Source organism: Vidua macroura, chromosome 6, assembly GCF_024509145.1.
Source record: "Vidua macroura isolate BioBank_ID:100142 chromosome 6, ASM2450914v1, whole genome shotgun sequence".
Classification (NCBI taxonomy): domain Eukaryota; kingdom Metazoa; phylum Chordata; class Aves; order Passeriformes; family Viduidae; genus Vidua; species Vidua macroura.
The window spans coordinates 35,680,842-35,697,306 of record NC_071576.1 but is presented as its reverse complement, the minus strand read 5'-3'; the positions used below and the strand labels follow the sequence as shown (position 1 = coordinate 35,697,306).

The 16,465-nt window shown below is 45.1% G+C and overlaps 1 protein-coding gene and 1 long non-coding RNA gene across 7 annotated transcripts in view; one reads left to right on the top strand and one right to left on the bottom strand.

The window, feature by feature from the left end:
• Nucleotides 1-963: 963 nt before the first annotated feature.
• On the bottom strand, nucleotides 964-1,647 carry LOC128809152 (uncharacterized). The gene is made up of 2 exons (XR_008437633.1): nucleotides 1,383-1,647; nucleotides 964-1,199 (listed from the first exon to the last, which is right to left on the bottom strand). It is a non-coding gene; the product is annotated as an uncharacterized LOC128809152 (long non-coding RNA).
• Nucleotides 1,648-1,716: 69 nt separating this feature from the next.
• The window catches only part of DPF3 (double PHD fingers 3), a 154,613-nt gene continuing 139,864 nt past the window's right edge, over nucleotides 1,717-16,465 (top strand). For 4 of the 6 annotated variants that reach the window (XM_053980881.1, XM_053980878.1, XM_053980882.1 and 1 more), the window contains exon 1: nucleotides 1,717-1,902. In XM_053980881.1, coding sequence (XP_053836856.1) covers nucleotides 1,787-1,902 — 116 coding nt within the window. In that variant the 5' untranslated portion in view covers nucleotides 1,717-1,786. The remainder of the gene's footprint in view (nucleotides 1,903-16,465) is intronic. The other 2 variants (XM_053980880.1, XM_053980883.1) reach the window with 1 other exon arrangement.

Genomic DNA, 16,465 nt, shown 5'->3' with positions numbered 1-16,465 from the left:
GTAATATGATAATGGAAACGTTCTTAAAGATTACTTCCCAGAACTGTTTTGGGATAGATCTCAGCATCTTGGCAACTCTCCAGCTGACAGAAAGCTTATTTCTCCTAAGCAGTGCCTGTAACCAAATGGCTTAGATTGCTTTGATGGAAGAGATGCTTCCCTCCAGGGATATATGCCTGGCACAGTACCTAAGTTGACCTAGTAGCTGGAATAAGCAAAGTTTCAGAAAGAGACACCCTAGACAGATCCTAAATTTTAACTTTTTGCAAACTTCTGATGAATCCTCAGTGAACGGAAAACTGCTGCATTATACTTATGTACCTGTCCTCACTGTGAGTAACAATCATACTCTTTCTGTTCTCCATTCCTCTTCCTTTTCTCTTTTGCCCCAGTATTGGAAAGTTTTATTTTGTAAAGTAGTTGAGCAAGAGAGATTTTGGTTGTCTTCACTTTTTTAAGTTCATTCCAGGAAGATTGCTATTTCTGCTTCTGGTAATGTCTCACAAACATCACTACTTTCATTCTGTTATTCATTAAGTTGTGAATGAAAATGTTTTTCTAGTTTCCTCACTTTGGCTTTTCTAGTTTTTCTCACTTTTTCCTCTGCTTTGACAGTAGTGCGTTTTAATTGTCTTTAGTTGAGTTTCTTCTGGATGTATAGATGCAAAGAATGGTGAAGCAGGCTTGGGTTTGGTGGTGCTTGTTTGTGTTTTTTTTTTAGAAGGATAGAGTATGCCTGAAGGGAGACAAGACTTTTGGGAGTGGGAGAAAAGTATGAGATGACAAAGCTGACGTTACTATCAGACAAGTAGAAAGCTTCGTTTGATTCTGCTCTTGTTGGCACCTAATTTACACTGGAGCAATTTCGTGAACTTCAGTGAGTTTACTTCTGAGAGTGAGATCAGTATCTGAGAGTGAGATCAGGATTGACACCTCTTAAATCACTCGGGTCATGCTCCATAATTCATTCGCAAGTTCCTTTAATTAGTTGCAGGTAAACCCAGGCTTCCTGGAGTTCGCTGCCGCCCCAGGAATGGGCTCTGCCTGCTGCTCCCTGCCGCGCTCCGGGGTCCAGCCTCCGCCTTCTGTCTCATCGCAGGGCTGCATGTCCGGTGAAACGCGGGTCAGGGCTCTTCCCCCCGCGGCTCCCTGTGCCGGACGGAGACGGGGGCCCGGCTCCCGGCGCGCCAGAAGTTGCTCTGTGGGAGAAAGGAGCGGGGCTGTGCAGGGCCGCCCGGGCGGTCCGGCCGCCGCGCGTTATGTAAGGGCGCAGGGGCTGCGGGCCGGGATGACTGACAGGGAGAGGGAAATTCCTGGGGGAGGGGGGGAGCGGGAGCGGCGCTGCCCTGAAGCCGCTGCCAGAACCGGCGGCTCACGGAGACCTGGCGGGGAGCGCGGCTGTGCAGAAAGGGAAGCGGCGCGGGAGGGACGCTGCCGGGCAGCGTGCGGAGCGAGCGGGCGGCGCGGGCTCGTTCCCCCAGCGGGGCAAGCCGCCTGGGAAACAGGGGGCCAGCGGCGGCGGTGCGAGAGGACGAGGAGCGAGCCCGGCTTCCCCTCTCCCGGCGCGGCGCGTTCGAGCCGGGGCCGGAGCGCGGCGGGGAAGTGCCTCGCTGGAGCCCGGGGTGCCCCCCGGCGCGGCGGCGGCCCCGGCGGCGGCGCTGCCCCTTTAAGACCTGCTCGCCGCCAGTTCCAGGGAGAGGGAGTGACCTCTGGGCTTTGACAGCTCCCCTAATAACTAGCAGCGGCCCGGCCCCGCCCCCGCCGCGCCATTGGCCGGCGGGCCGGTATGCCGCGCTGCCATTGGCTGGCCGCTTCCCCTGAGCGAACCTTTAGAACTCCGAGACACAATATTCTGTTACATTGTAGCAAAATGGCGACTGTCATTCACAACCCCCTGAAAGCGTAAGTAGGAATCAAAAATGTACATATTCCGCGTGGTTTAAATATGAAAAAAGGCGCCTTTCCGGCGCCGGCTGCCAGCCGGAGCCGGGTGCCGGCAGCCTCTCGGCGGGTCCCTCCTCCCGCCCTCCTTTCTGCCCCAGCGGCTCGCTCGTTTTTTGTGCAACACATCCCCGCGGCTCGCGCCGAAATTAACGAGGAAAAAAATTGTTGGGTTAATTGGCGCCCGGGCGCGGGGCGGGGGGCGTCGGGCCGGGGGGCGGCGGCGGGGAGCCCGCCCGGCGCTCCCGGGGCTCAGCGCGGGGTCGGCGGCGGCCGCGTCCCGCGGGGGTGCGCGCACTTGACAGCGTCCTGCCCCCGCTGCCCCGGCGGGCTGGCCCCGCCACCGCGCTCGGCGGGGCACGGACCGGCCCGCGGGGGCGCTCGGTGCGCGGTGTCTCCGCGCTCCCATCGCGGCTCGGAGTTGCCGCCGCAAATCTTTGGGGAGTTGGGATGTCTTGACGAAGCAACCCCCCCTCGCTTCTCGGCTGGGCGGTCGGAAAGCGGGGCGGCGGGGGCTCTGCCGGTGCGCCCTGGCGCTCGTGCGGGAGAGGGAGCGGAGAGGCGAGGCAGGGAAGCAGACTTGGGTGAAATGAATGACTCGGGACTGCCGGTCGCTGATTTTGGGCAGGAAGTCCGGAGATCTGTTTTGCATATGACAGGCTTTCGCTTTTCAAAGTGGCAAAGAGAGTTGATTGTGTTTCCATCTTGAGAGCGGGCACAAGCCGCCGAGGGCTGTACGGACGGGGTCTGACCCCAGCTTGAGAGAGGGAGGGGGGCAGGTACTTTTGCTGCGGAGGTATTCCGGGGCTCCCGATCTGGAAATAAGGCTGATTTCTGAGGGGCACCGCGGGAGCCGGTTGTCGTCTTCTGGATCGCGTCCTTTATTTTCCTTGTGGTCTGCAGCGCACGCCGCTAATCCCCGAAGGCATTAGGGAGAGTGGGATTTGGCACCGTATGTGGGGAGCGGAGCTATCTTAACCTTTTTCAAACGACTTCCCTGCTAACGGGGGCAGCGCTCTTGCTAGTAAAGCAGGGAAGCAGAGTACCTGGCGGTGACGCTTCGCTTGCACTTTCTGGCTGCGCTGAGTGGGTGTTTTTATACCTTTGAGTTTTGTGAGATGAAATTAGGGCTGCGAGGTTTTTTCTTTTTCTTTTTTTTTTTTTTTCCCCGACTCGAGTCTCTCCGGCTGGAGTTGGAAAAACACTTCAAGGTTTTTCCAGGGATTTCTGCCGCTGTCTCTCTGCGATCCAGAGGGAAAGGAAAGCCTCGAGCTGGGAAGGGGTGCTGACATGTTTATCAGCTCTCCTGCTCCGTCCTGGCAGAAAAACCTTTGCTTTCATTTACTCGCCCTCTCGGATATAAAAATCCGCGGGGAGAGGGGAGCGCAGTTGCAGGGGGCTAATCAAAGAAGTCCGAGTGTCCTCATGGGTGGGTGCCGAGGGACTGAACGCGCTCTGAAAACCGCGCGGCAGAGGCAGCGTTCCCCCCTCCCCCGTTCGACGGCAGGTTTGACGCTTGTGCAGGCGACAGCGATTTCTCCCCGTGCCCCTCCCGGCCGCCGGGCGCTGCCCGGGCGCCGGTAGCGCACTCCGGGGCCGCACCGCCCGGCTTTGCACCTGGGCACGGAGCACCGCGGATGTGTGCGCCGTTCGCGGCTACTGCCGGTAGCGGGGAAGCCCGGGCTCGGTGGCCTCTGGGGACGGCGAGTGGGAGGTGGGGAGCTCCCAGGAGCGGCCACGGCCACGGGAGCACGGCCGGCGGCCCCGGCCCCCGCCCCGCCGGCGGACGGGACCTTGCCGCCTCGCCTCGCACTTCGTGGCACCGTGGGGCTCCCGGCAGCCGCGGCGGATCCTGCCGAAGGGCTGCTTGTGCCGAAATGAATCGGGGCCCGATCCCGCTGCTGCTAAAGTCGGGGAGGACAGGATGAGGCCATTTATAATTAGCTCCCTTCTCCTCCCCTCGCCCCTGGGGGGTGTGAGAGGAGGAAACAATAGACATCAAGTGCTGGTTTCGCTTTTCTCTGTGTGCCTTTTAAAGTACTAAGGCTATGTGGAGGAAGCAGAATTGGTACTGGCTGTCTGACACCATCTGTAATTTTGTTGACAACTTGTTTAATAAAACATTTTATAATTTTCACTTATTCTTTAAAGTTGCTGATCGGGAAACAATACGCATGTAAATAAATTATGCATGGGATAAATTAGGACAAAAGCAGTAGGACACATAATAGGGGAGGGATGCAGTGCACAGTGTTTTATCCTCATGTGTCCTTCCTGACAATGAACGGGAGCTGAATGACATTTGCATTTCCTCTGTCTGCGTTTTGATTGTATCTCAGAACCTACAAACGCCCCCTACAGAAACCGGCCACACAAAGGTTTTGCTCCGAAATGGGGGACAATGTAGGGACTGAGAAATCCGGGCTCAGGTATCAAGCAGCTCCTTGTGTGTGCTTGTGCATTTAGGAGTGTCTAATATTCAGTTTGTCTTTGGCACTTGGATACACATGTGGCCTTGTTCATGCTAGACTAGTCTCTCTGAATAATGTATTCCAGTACCTGAGCATCTGTGGGAATGCATTTCATAGAACAGCTCAGTGTGTGGAGTCCTTTATTAATGATTGGTTTCTCCCTACTCAACTTACCTCTTTCTCTGTCACTTTCTGGTTCTCTTTTGGTGTTTTCTTCCCTTTGCTCTTCTCCCCTTCACTTCCTTTGGTGAACCAGTTTACCTGACATGACTGTCTGTTATTTTTGCCATTTATTAGCTTGTTTTTTACCAACACGGTGCTACAGACAAAAATATCTGAGATCTAAGTTTAACAGATCTGCAAGGTAAAGGTAGCAGGTGTTTGGACAAACACATGCTTCTTCATCTGTAGAAATGGCAGTATTCTGACAGCTTTGATGGGACAGAAGTGGATTCGAAGTGCTGAAGTTGTTGTTGATGTTTTTTTCCCCACTAGTTTGTGTGTGTATCTCCGTATTTTTTGTTTCCATCTTCTTTTCCTTTGGATATTTTAATATGAAGACATTTGAGTGGTGCAGTAGAAGAAACAAATGCATTTGGAAAGTATTTTGAATTACTTCAAATGTCAGTCAGAAATCTCAGTGGACTTTGTAAACATTAATTAATTAAACCTCTCAACGCCCCTGTGAAGAAAGGATTATTGCCTTTGTTTTATGGATGGCTAAACTAGGACGAAGTGGTTCAGAATCTCTCTAAAAGATGAAGTCTAGAATGCAGGCATTCAACTTCCAGTTTTAGCATTTAGTCCCATTTCCTCCATCTCTGCCTTATTAGTGATGTGCATATGGTACCATAATGCACTTAATGTAATTAAGACCTTGTAATTTACACAGTCTTGTCTAGAAGCAGAGCTGGTTTCCTCCCACCCCTTCTCTGTCTTTACTCCCACGAATGACTTTTATTTCAGGTTGTCAATTAAACACACTAAGTGGAACATAGGTTAGGTTGTTGCCATTTCAGCATGTGAGGTCCCCCATGCCGTATAGCGCTCTGCCTGGGCACTCACCAGACTGCTGTTGCCTCCCAGGAATTTAGAAGTGCCAGTGCTCTCACTTTTGCTCAGGGCAGCCTCTGTGACAAAAGAAGCTAACTCAGGCTCAGCTGCTAGGCTAGCTCACTTCCATGCTGATTGTGTTGTTGGATAACTTTTATGTACTTGGGGGCACTTATTCTCTGCCAGGTGTTTGGGGAGCAGATCATCACAGATTTGTGTCCACAATGCTAGATCTACAGCACAGAGCTGATCTACCAGGCCTGTTCTGTCTCTGCATTCCCGCTGCAAACACACAGCAGCAGTTGGGTTTCCAATTGCTGTACCTACTCAGATAAAATTGCCTTGACAGCCAACTCCGACCTTTGGGCTGCCAAATGACCTTCCTTGTGATGATGAATTCTGTGTCATGAGATACCTGTGAAGAAGTGGTCTGTGTTTGCATTCCTGTTTCACATTGGCAAGAGACCAGTGTGGGTCTTGGGGTCTTGTATGGCAAGAGTATTTCATTAGTGATTATTCTGGCTTGAACTCAGGCCGGGGACTCTTAACTGGAAGGTCCTGTATCCCATTACACATCCCTGAAACAGCCCTATGTCCTGATTAAGTGCTGATGAAGAGTGATTTTTTCTTTTTTTTGGGTGGACATTGTTGCATAAGCATCTGGTTGCTGATTTTTAATATTAAAGTGAAAGTATAATGTGCAGTGCTGCTTTCAGCAGGTGGAAGCAATAAAATAGACAGACAGGTTGCTAGTTCAGTGTTTACAAGTGATGTGGAGGTGATTTTAATGTGGCCTTGCAAAAGGGAATTTTCTTCTGCTTGACACAACAGGGTTTGTTGGGCACGTTAAACCATGTACCAAAATCTCTACAGCAATTCCCGTGTGGCTCTGATGTTACTTAAAACCATAAATGAGCCCTAATGTGACACACTTCAAATCAAAACTATTGTCCACATGAAAACCATATTTTCTAATATCTCAGCAGCAGCTTTCAGAGAAAATGGGACGAATGTTACTGTGTTTACATGGGAAAATATAAGCATAAAACCAAAGTCATTGGAAGTCAGAAAAGGCAAGTTAGAAGACCTGAGGATACACTGGTTTTGAATATGAGAGGCTCTGATAAATGGCATGTTGCTTGTTGCAGTGTTACGTCTGATTCCACCAGTCATTTATGCATGATTAGTTGTTGCAGTGCTTTTGTACTTTTGTTTTGCTGGTCTTTCAGTCTTTCACAATCTGTCTAGATGCATGGATGGATGGAGGTTATATCTTAAAATTGCCACTGAAGAAAAAGTTTTTAAAACATATTATTTCTGGTGCATGAAAGCAATATTGAACTATCTGGGTTGTGCTACAGAGGCCTAAAGGTATGATTTTTTGGAGGGTGTTATAATTTCAAGGTAAGCCCTTGTCCAATGGGCTGAATGCATGATGCCCATTAGATAGGATTCACAGTGTCCGAGTGGGAATACTTTATGCAGAAGTCAGGTACGCAGAACAAAGTGGGATCTGTGTCAGTCTGAGTCATGGGGAAGGTCGTGTGGCTCATCCTTTGTGGAGCCTAATGAAAATTGATTTCCTCCTCTGCTTTCCTAAAACTGGAAGCATGGTATTTGAAGGTTGCTCTCGAGAGCAGACTTTGTCCATCTTGTATGTCTGTCTTCTACAGCTTATGACAGTTGGCTGTCCCTCTTCTGTCCTGAAATGAGGCGTTCCAAAGCCCCCGCTGGCTGTGAATAAACCTTCTTTTAGCATTGTAATATGCCGAATCTGGAATTTTCTCAGTCTGGTTTGTCTTTCATGTCAGAGCTGAATTTCTTTGCTCAGTAGATCAATTTTACAATCTTGGTATTTATTCTGGGCTCATCACTGTGTTGTCTGTATGTGATGTTGCCTTGAGCAAGAACCATTCCTGTATTGTTTATCCCTGAGGACTTGTAGGAGTGGAATGAATCTGTTCCGGGAGTTGATGTTTTTTTCCCTTGGAGAGACCAACCTCTGATCTGAGGTTTCCCTGTCTGGGGTGACATACTCCCATGTGCAGACAGGCAGCACCAAGGCAATGTTGCTTGAGGCCTGTTCTGAGGGCTTCATTAGGACTGTACTGCTCTTCTGGCTTTGCCTGGCAATTTTGCCCAGGATGCAGAGACTGAGGAGCGTTAATCACTTCCTCAGTGCAGGTCTCAGTTTTTGCACTGGTTTGTTTCTTAAAGGGAAAGTTATCTCAACAACACAATCTAAAAGGAATCATACTTTAAGAATACTTTTCTTTTTCAAAACCAAAAATTTTCAGATGGAAGTGCTTCCATCTGAAAAAAAAATTCTCTACAGTTTGTGGAACAAACCCATATACGCTGGATGAGTGCATGAGAAGCAGAAAGTGGTTTTCTTCTTTCTTATTTCAAAAGAAAGAAGAGAACTGCACAGTGTGTTTTTACTGTCCAAACTGAGTGACATGTAACACAAATATCGTAAGTGAATGCTTGAATACCGAAAATTTAAAATCCTTATTTATCTTTAATAGCCTAAATTATTCGAAGCATGATTTTTTTTTTTTTAATTGTTATATATGGTTTATTTCCCAGCAGAGCATATTTTAACCACAGATTCCCAGCAGATGTCTCGGAAAAGAATAATGCAGTGTCTCAATGGCTGCTGGCAAATACCCTTCTCACACCACCATCCTCTCCAGAGCGGGAATAGCAGAAGTATGTCAGCACGTGTCTCAGTTTTCAGGTTACCTGCCTGAGCTGGATGCGGTCAGAGAGTTACGATTCCAGCCACATGGAAGGTTTTGTTGGCACTCTAGCCTTGTCTGAGGGGAGGCTTCACAGGGAACCAGTGGAGCAGCAAGAGCAGGGGAGGAATGGGTGCTGATGAGTATGCGCTAGGTGGCTGTGATCAGCAGCGTGTGCTTGCCAAATCCCGATGCATTAATTTCATGTTCTGTTGAGCTGTACCTGGGAGAGAATCTCCTGCTCAGGTGTTGATGGGGACACTGACTACATCTGTGTTCTTCTGGTGAGAAAGGCTGGAAGTGATATTTAATGTCACAGTCTGTTGTGACAAAACGGATCCAACCCGAGGATCATCTCTCCATTCATACAAAACCGTGAGTTCTATTAGTCTGAAGGAACTCTATGTAACACATAGTTTCTCTCCCTTGTTTTTGCTCAGATTCCTGTTTGTGGTACAATATACAAAGCCTTTGTTACGACATTGTGCTAACTTTTCTACCAACACATGGTTTAATGCTTCCTGCCTTTTAGTTCTCAAAAATCTAGATAGGTTGGACAGTGCAAAGAAAATCAGGTGCAGAGCAGTGAAATAAGGCTGAGTTGGTTAATTTCAGCCTGCCCTACCGCATCATCTGGCAGGGCTGATTTGATCTGATCAGATGTGGGCATGGTACTTCTGCCAAAATGCAAAGTACAGTGCTTATGCTGCTTTTATGCTTTGAGTTGGCTTCATGAGAGCCACAGGAAGATAGATTATGGCTCTTGGAACAAAATTCCCTCTTGAAAATGTTTTGGGTGCTTTTCATGTTTTGGAAGAGTAAGTGGAACACCAATTCAATGCTTTGTGTCACAGGGCTTTGAAGTTTTTGGGCTGCTTCAAGGAACTTTGGAGTTTCTAGTATTCCTGTGGATCTATAACCTAATGTGACTACTCAAAGAGTTGGGAGAAAAATCATAGTGGCTGGAGTTATAGGCCTGATAATTCACTATCCAGTGAACACTGTGAAAAAGAAACTTATTGTGGAGACACAAAGTTAGTATTATTTCTTCAAGGGAAAAGTCATGTCTATATTTTCATTCCACTTCCATTTCAAGAACAGTTTTGTAGAAAGTAATCCATAGATTTGTGACTGCTCAAGTATTTTGGTCTCAATGTTTTTTCCTGAAAGACTGTGTTTAGTCAATGATGGGGACAAATACATTTTATTTTTATGATTACTTTAAAACCTGTGCAGTTTGAATAAAAAATAATGGAATCAGTGGCTCATAAAGCTATTTTACTGCTAAACTCCTTTGGTGGGCATTGTATGTGAGGCTGCTCTCCTGAGTGTTCAATATCAGAAATCATATCATGAACCCACTTGTATCTACAAGCTTACCCTGATTGCTTATGCCTTTTTTTTTCTGAACTATTAAAAGCTGCTTTGAAGACTGTAGGTTTTTGTTTTTTTCTAGGGATTGTTTATCCTCAAAGTTTTTAGTTCGTTAACATATACCTATTGATGTTAAATGTGGATTAAATCATGATCACAATTTTAATTCAGAGATTAGTACCTTTTATAGCTGGGATAGTACAAATTAAGAGGCATGTGAGATGTGATAGGTGAGGTTTGGTGATAGGAACTTCTACTGCTTCATCATATCTGACTGATCCTTTAATTTTTAGGATCTGCTTCTCCACAAATGATATTTCTGTTAACATTGTTGATGTTACCCTTCAGTAATGTAATGACATGTGGATGAAAGCGATGTTAATACTTCCACAGGAAGGATGGGGCTCCAGAGGCTTCTTGCTTCTTTCTCCTCCTGTGCTGATGCAAATGAATGGGAACTCAGGTTACTGGTATTATGTTGGTGGCAAACAGGCATTCCTGGGGTCGAAATCTAACAAAATAGTGTTGGTGGGGCAAATACATTGAAAACATTTCTCCATTTTCTGTCACCAGATCTGATTTGTTTTTGTCAGTAGTGTCAGCTAAGTGTTTTATCTTCTCCTTGCTTTCCCCTGCCTCCCAACCTCTTTCCCCCATTGACCTCTATGAGCGCAGTCCTGGCTGCCGATTTATCAGGGCAGGCTGGCTCAGCACTGTGTGGAGATTGCTTTTAATTAACTCTCTTCGTTTTGCCAACCTTCAGGGAGCAGCAACCCTTTAATGATTATAATACTTTATCTGGATTTATATCCACCTTATGTCTTGTTTGTTGCTCTGCTTCCTCACGTGCTCTTCCTGAGTCATTTCCCAAAATGAAAGGTTTGTTTCAGGTCCCTCATACAGGATGAGGAAGAGAGGCTCTAATGGCTTCTGAACTGGAAGGATGGACTCTCTGTGATCTACCTGAGTGTTTTGGAGGCGGATGGGGATTATGAGGTGATGCATTTTGGGGCTGTCTTGGAGCAAGACTCATTTCAGTGACTTGCCTCTATGCACAGGGAGAGGCAGCTTTGTTGTGTGGTTGCAGCATGGCAGATGAGTGCCTACTAAATTAAATCTGCCCCCTGACTTGTTTTATGACATAGGTAAGTCATGAACTCATTGTCACAGTTTGATTTAACTCTAGTGACTTCTCTTCTCTGCCTGACTAGCTGGAATGTTGCTAAAATGTAGTTAACTTCTGATGTATAAACACAGGTCTAAAGGAGAGTCTCTCTTTACCTGCAAAACTCTAGCTTGGCCTTCTATGAGTAGCTCTACCATGTGAAGTTTCTTCAAACTGAGCAGAGCAGCTATATAAAATTTCTCCCACCTGGAATTTCCTCTCTGTATATCCTACAGTGAGGATTTCAGGAGATTCCAGCATGAAGTAATTAGAAAAAGTATGTTATTTGCAATGTAAAGTATGTGTCATTTTTGTACCAGAAAAATGCTTTATAATCATGCTTTAATTAAACATCATAGTCCTTTTTGTGGTGTAATTTCCTCTATTATTCTGTGGGAAGAACGGCATGCACTGTCTGACTTGGTGATGGTCACACTAGTCACACCATCAACCATTGACTCAACATTGCTTTGCTTTTGGTGTTGGGCATGAGAGTGATGTTTTGAAGGTGAGTGGGAATCCTTCCTTAGCACTTTCATGATCAAACTGAGGAGTGGAAAAATGAGTTAAGACTGCCTGCCTGTTCTGAAGGAAGAAGTTCACCAAAAATTATTGTTATACCATCCTTAATGACAGTGATTTATGCCCAGAGCTAATAAAGGCATTTTTGGGATGCAAAGACTTCACCATGGAAATGAACCAAGTGGCAACTACTTTTGCATTTCAAAATATAAATGCTGTGCACCAGTCTGTTCAGTATGATTTCAAAGTCATCAGTGTGAGAACAGTTTTATGTGGCTGCTTGTAAATGTGTGTATTTAAAGCCCCTTTGTTAAAATGGCAGAGGAAATTAAGAAGTTCCCAGATCTAGTCCTCCCTTACTGAGGAAAAAGAGACACCAGCTGAAAGGAATACAGTCGTGGGTGCTACTTATCCAAATGTTGGCAGCACATCACTGCATAAGATCATCTGTGTCATCTGGTCTGTGGTGTGTGTTTGTGTCTTTTCTATCTTCTCCTGCAGCCAGCTTTACTTTTAAAAAAATAGTTGTTTGAATTTATTTTTTTTATGTGTTGTTGCTGTGATTCCACAGTAACTAACTCCTGGCATTCTCATCTGATCAGATTGCAAACATATCTGGTCCAGGTACTCATTCTGCTGAGATCTGAAAGTAAATTCCTTTCTCCCCTATTATTAACTTTCTCATTTCGTTTCCACAACTAACTTTTCCATAGAGTTCTAGGGTTAGAAGAGGCTGTCTCCTGACACATCTTCCGAATTCCTCACTGCAAAACACACTCACCATGCAAAGTTGAAACCTGGCTGGCCCTCAAAGGACAATGTATTTCGCAGGCTGCTGTTTTCAGCTACCTTCTCCTCCATGCACCCCTCAGAACAGAAGAAGAGGACCGGATGAGGGGTGAGCACTCTGCCTTTGGGAAAGGCTCTGACCTGAAAGTGGATTGCAATTCCAGCCGAATGGTTGCTTCCCTTGGTAACAGAATTGCACGCCTGGGCTCTGAGCTCTTTGCATTAATTTCATCTCTGCTAAACTTTCCCAGTCAATTAACCATGTCCATCTCCTGCTTTAGCAGCCACATGTGCCTTTTCTGCTGCAGCAGGGTTTTGAAGAAGTAACTCCCTGCAGCCTTTACTGCAGCAATTTTCCTCGAGCATCTTCCCTCCATCAATCAGGACCTGTCAGTTTTTTTCCCTCCAATGCATCTATTTTCAGAACTGTAGGTGTTTGACCTATTGCTTTTGTCTTTATAAGTACTGCTTTTTACAACAGGGACCAAAGCTGCATGAAAATTTCAGTCTTAGTGTGAGGAGATTCTGCTAAGTCTGGATATTTCTTTTGCTTTCTGTCATTTTGTCTCCCTTGGATTTTAATTTTGCTTGTCCAAAAGGCCTCGTTAAGCTGGCCAGTAGTTCTTGTGTGATTGTTCCAGGCAGCACCTGCAGTGCGGAGTTCTCGTCTGAGTACTTGGCTAACAAGGTTTAATGAAAGAGCAGTGAGTTCTTAGAGGCTGGAGTGTCTGGGAGATGCTCAGCCCTGGGGTTTGATGTAGGCTACCTTTGAAGGGAGTTCTGCACCCACCTCTGGAAGAACGGTTTGGATGCTGGCACTAGTGGTCCCTTGGCAAAGCACCTAAGGGGCCATGAGCGTCTTGAACATGATTTCCTTGCATGTTGTGCTATGATCAAAGCCCAGCTCAGGTTGGGCTAGAGTGCCTATTAAAGCAAGAGTCTATGCATTTTGTCTTGAGCATATGGGTGAGCCTGGTTCTGTTTCTATAGGTACCTATATCATAAAGGCTGCCATCCTAGTTGCCACTAATTGGGTCCCGTGTGGGCACTTTCAGACAAGAAGACAAAGACCAAATTGGCCACAGTGGCTCAGTTAATGGAAACACAGGTTTAAAGAAGGGTTCCTGGGTCTTATGTCCAGTTCTCTGGTACCATGTCAGATAATCTCTTTCATAAACTGAAAAGTCCTCGTCTTAAATCCCCACTTGGACTGTTTGTTCCCATTACTCCTCTTGGGAGGGTTCCAGAACCCACTGCTCTGGTGGCTGGAAATAGCATTTTAATCCCTAGCCTAGCCCTACTTGTGACCAGTTTATTCCCATTTGTTCTGGTGCCAGCATGGAGTTGTTTAAATAGTATTGCTCCCTCCATGTCTTCCTCTCCACCATGACTTGTACATTTGTGCAACACTATTATAAGTCCTGTCAGTCTTTGTTTTGATATAGTAGACTGTGCTATCTTTTCCTCTCCTTTGGTCACTGAAGTATTTATTGTCTTTATTGTCTCTACTCCAGCTTGGATTACTCACATTCAGCTTTCTTGAGTGTGAGTAGACTGAGTTGTACTTTGTTCCAGGTGGTTTTGCCCTCTACAATAACTTTATTTTTTACCTCTTCTGGGAAAACCTTGCTTTTACATTTGATTGTGGTTGTATAGCGCTGCTGGTTCATAGTTATCTTGTGGTAGACTAATACTGTTATGTTTCTTCTTCTGTCCTTTCAGCTGTTGTTAAGATGATGATCTGCAAGTTTTTAAGTGAAATTTATACTGAATTCACTTCATCCAATTCTTCTTGTCTGATGCTTTTAATTTCCTTGGTGTCCCTTCAGCTTATGTAAGTGGCTAGCTTTTCTCAACACACACACACTTTTTGTGCCAAGGCCATTAATGGAAATACTGATTTCAGCTCCCAGGACTCCAGAAGTAACTTCTTGTTAGCACTGTCTCTGTGTTCAACCCTCTTTCTGTAGTTTTTCGGTCTTCTCACCATTCTTTTAATAATTCTCATCTCCATTTTCAGTAATTTCTCATATGCTACTGTATGAAACATTCTCTAGAAGTCCAAATAGCTAAGAAGTGGAAACAAGATGTCAAGTTACTCTGTCACAAGGTATCAATCTTGCATCTTTGTTGTTTCCTTATTCAAGACTGTTCTTGATTGTTTTGCACTTAAAAAACTGCGTGTTAGTAAACTGTAGCTCAGTTAGACTTACTGAAATAATTCCCACGGCCTGTGTTCTATAACAGTTAACATTGAGTATCCTATTTTGCTTGTTATACTCTGGTAATATAGTAGCTACCATGATTTGCAGTATCTGTTTAAAGAACTTGCTGATAGATGGATGGTTTCACGTCACTGTTCTTGGGCAGAGATGATTCAGAATTTATGCCATGACTGCACAAATGTCATTGTGGCTTCCACCACAGTCATTTCAGTGAAGCAGAGCATTCCTTTAGTTCTATGCTTGTACCTGTATTGTATTTAATCTATGTACCATTCTGACTGCAAACCAGCTGAACTTTCTTGGATCGCTCTTATTTTGATGCCTGAAGAATATTGCTGGTTTTTAGTAGCTTTTGCAAGTTATAACTCTTGACTTCAGCAGTTCTCCCTATAATTCCTGATCTTTAAGATCCATTTTTAAATTCTGTTACTACTGTTTTCTGCTCCTGAATGGTGTCTGTTCAATTCTGATGTCCTTTTCCAAGGCAGTTATTCAGCCAATAACTTTTCCAGTCTTTCCATATGAGTTTCAAACAATTCTTGCATTTTTCTCTAAAAGAGATTCGCAATGTTCTCCTGTATTCTGCTGCTCCCATGCTTAAGGAACAGGTTTGAAGTACTTTATGATGGTGATGAGTACTGTTCAATTTTGTACTTATTCTTGGACTGCAGAAGACTTATGCCGTGTTGATATAGGGAAAGCAGGGGTGATTCTGTTTAATACTAAGTTGTTTTACTTAATCAGATAATGCCTAAATGTGGCTTTTAAGATTTCATCAGTGTGAAATAATGTTGCATCTTTCACCAGAGTTGCAATCATTAAGTAGAAATCCAAAAGAGCAACGTAAAATTGATTTTTTAAATTACCTTATTCCATTTTCTCCAGGGTTATTGGTCTTATTCAGAGAAAACTGTATGTAGTACACACACTAATATACATATATTAGGAATAATATAGGAAAGAAAGAATGTATTTACACATGGTGTTTAGGAAAACATGGGATTGTCCATTAATCAATGTCCTTGCATTTTAAACGTTTCCATATACCCCTTACTGATTTACAGCAGTACATGATTCAAGTCTTTTCTACTGGTCAGTTTCACAAAATCATATAAATAGGAAAAAAAGATACATATACCTTTTTTTTTCCTTACTATACAACTCTGGGAACTTTTAAAATATAGCAGTCTTTGGATCAATGCATATCCCAGCAAGACCTTGCATAAGTGACCTAAAATCGTGTGATCAAACCTCTTCTCCCCTCCCCATCCCTAGAGAGATATTTGTAATTAGTTAAAATGAGGACAGAATATGCATAAGTATCTGTTATGCTGGGATTCCTGCCCAGAAAGGAAACTAATGGCCTGAGCTAGCCATAATCTTTTGCACCCTGTGTACTATTGACAAGGCTATGGCTTGAGATGTTGGGAGTTCAGGGGCAGATTTTTGCCTCTGTCTTATGGTAACCTTTCTAAATTGACTGCTTTCCAAAACAAGAGGAATTACACAGCCTGTATTTTACTCATCATTCATTGTCAGGGACATTTTGCTTGTAAGAGAGGGCCTGATTCTTCAGTCTACTGCCTAATGCAGTGAAAGTGAGTTTAAATTACTGCTTCTCTGGTTTGGAAGTGTTACACATTCACTTTGCCCAGATGTAAATGACCACATGAAGTGCAAGACAGTGGAGAACTTGAAGTAGAGTTGGTAATTTTTTTCTACTTCATCTATCAATTTGCTGCTAGTCACTGGTTCTTCAGAGTGGAGTTCTGTGAACAAATTCATCTCTCTCTAGTTAAATTAAGTAGCCCTTTAAAGCCTGTGTGACAAGTTGTCTAGTACTGTGATACTACACAATATAAGAGGATGGCAGATGGATGACACTTCAGGAATCTGGAGACTGCTTTACGTACTGTTGCTGTTTTCTTCTTTCTCCCAATGCATATGGTAGGTGTCAGCTTGCCCCTCATAAAATTCTAGTTTTTCAGTCCTCTCCTAGATTTGTGGGTTCTGTCTCATGACTTGGCAACAATAAAACAGAAATCCTGGGCACCTACATTTCTGTCAGTCATCCTGTCAGATATCCCAGTTGGTAAATCCACTGATGAAAAACTTTTCTTGGAGCAGGCAGGTAGTGTGCATGCTAGTTTTCCTCTCTTACTTTGCTTTAGTGTCCTTGGGATA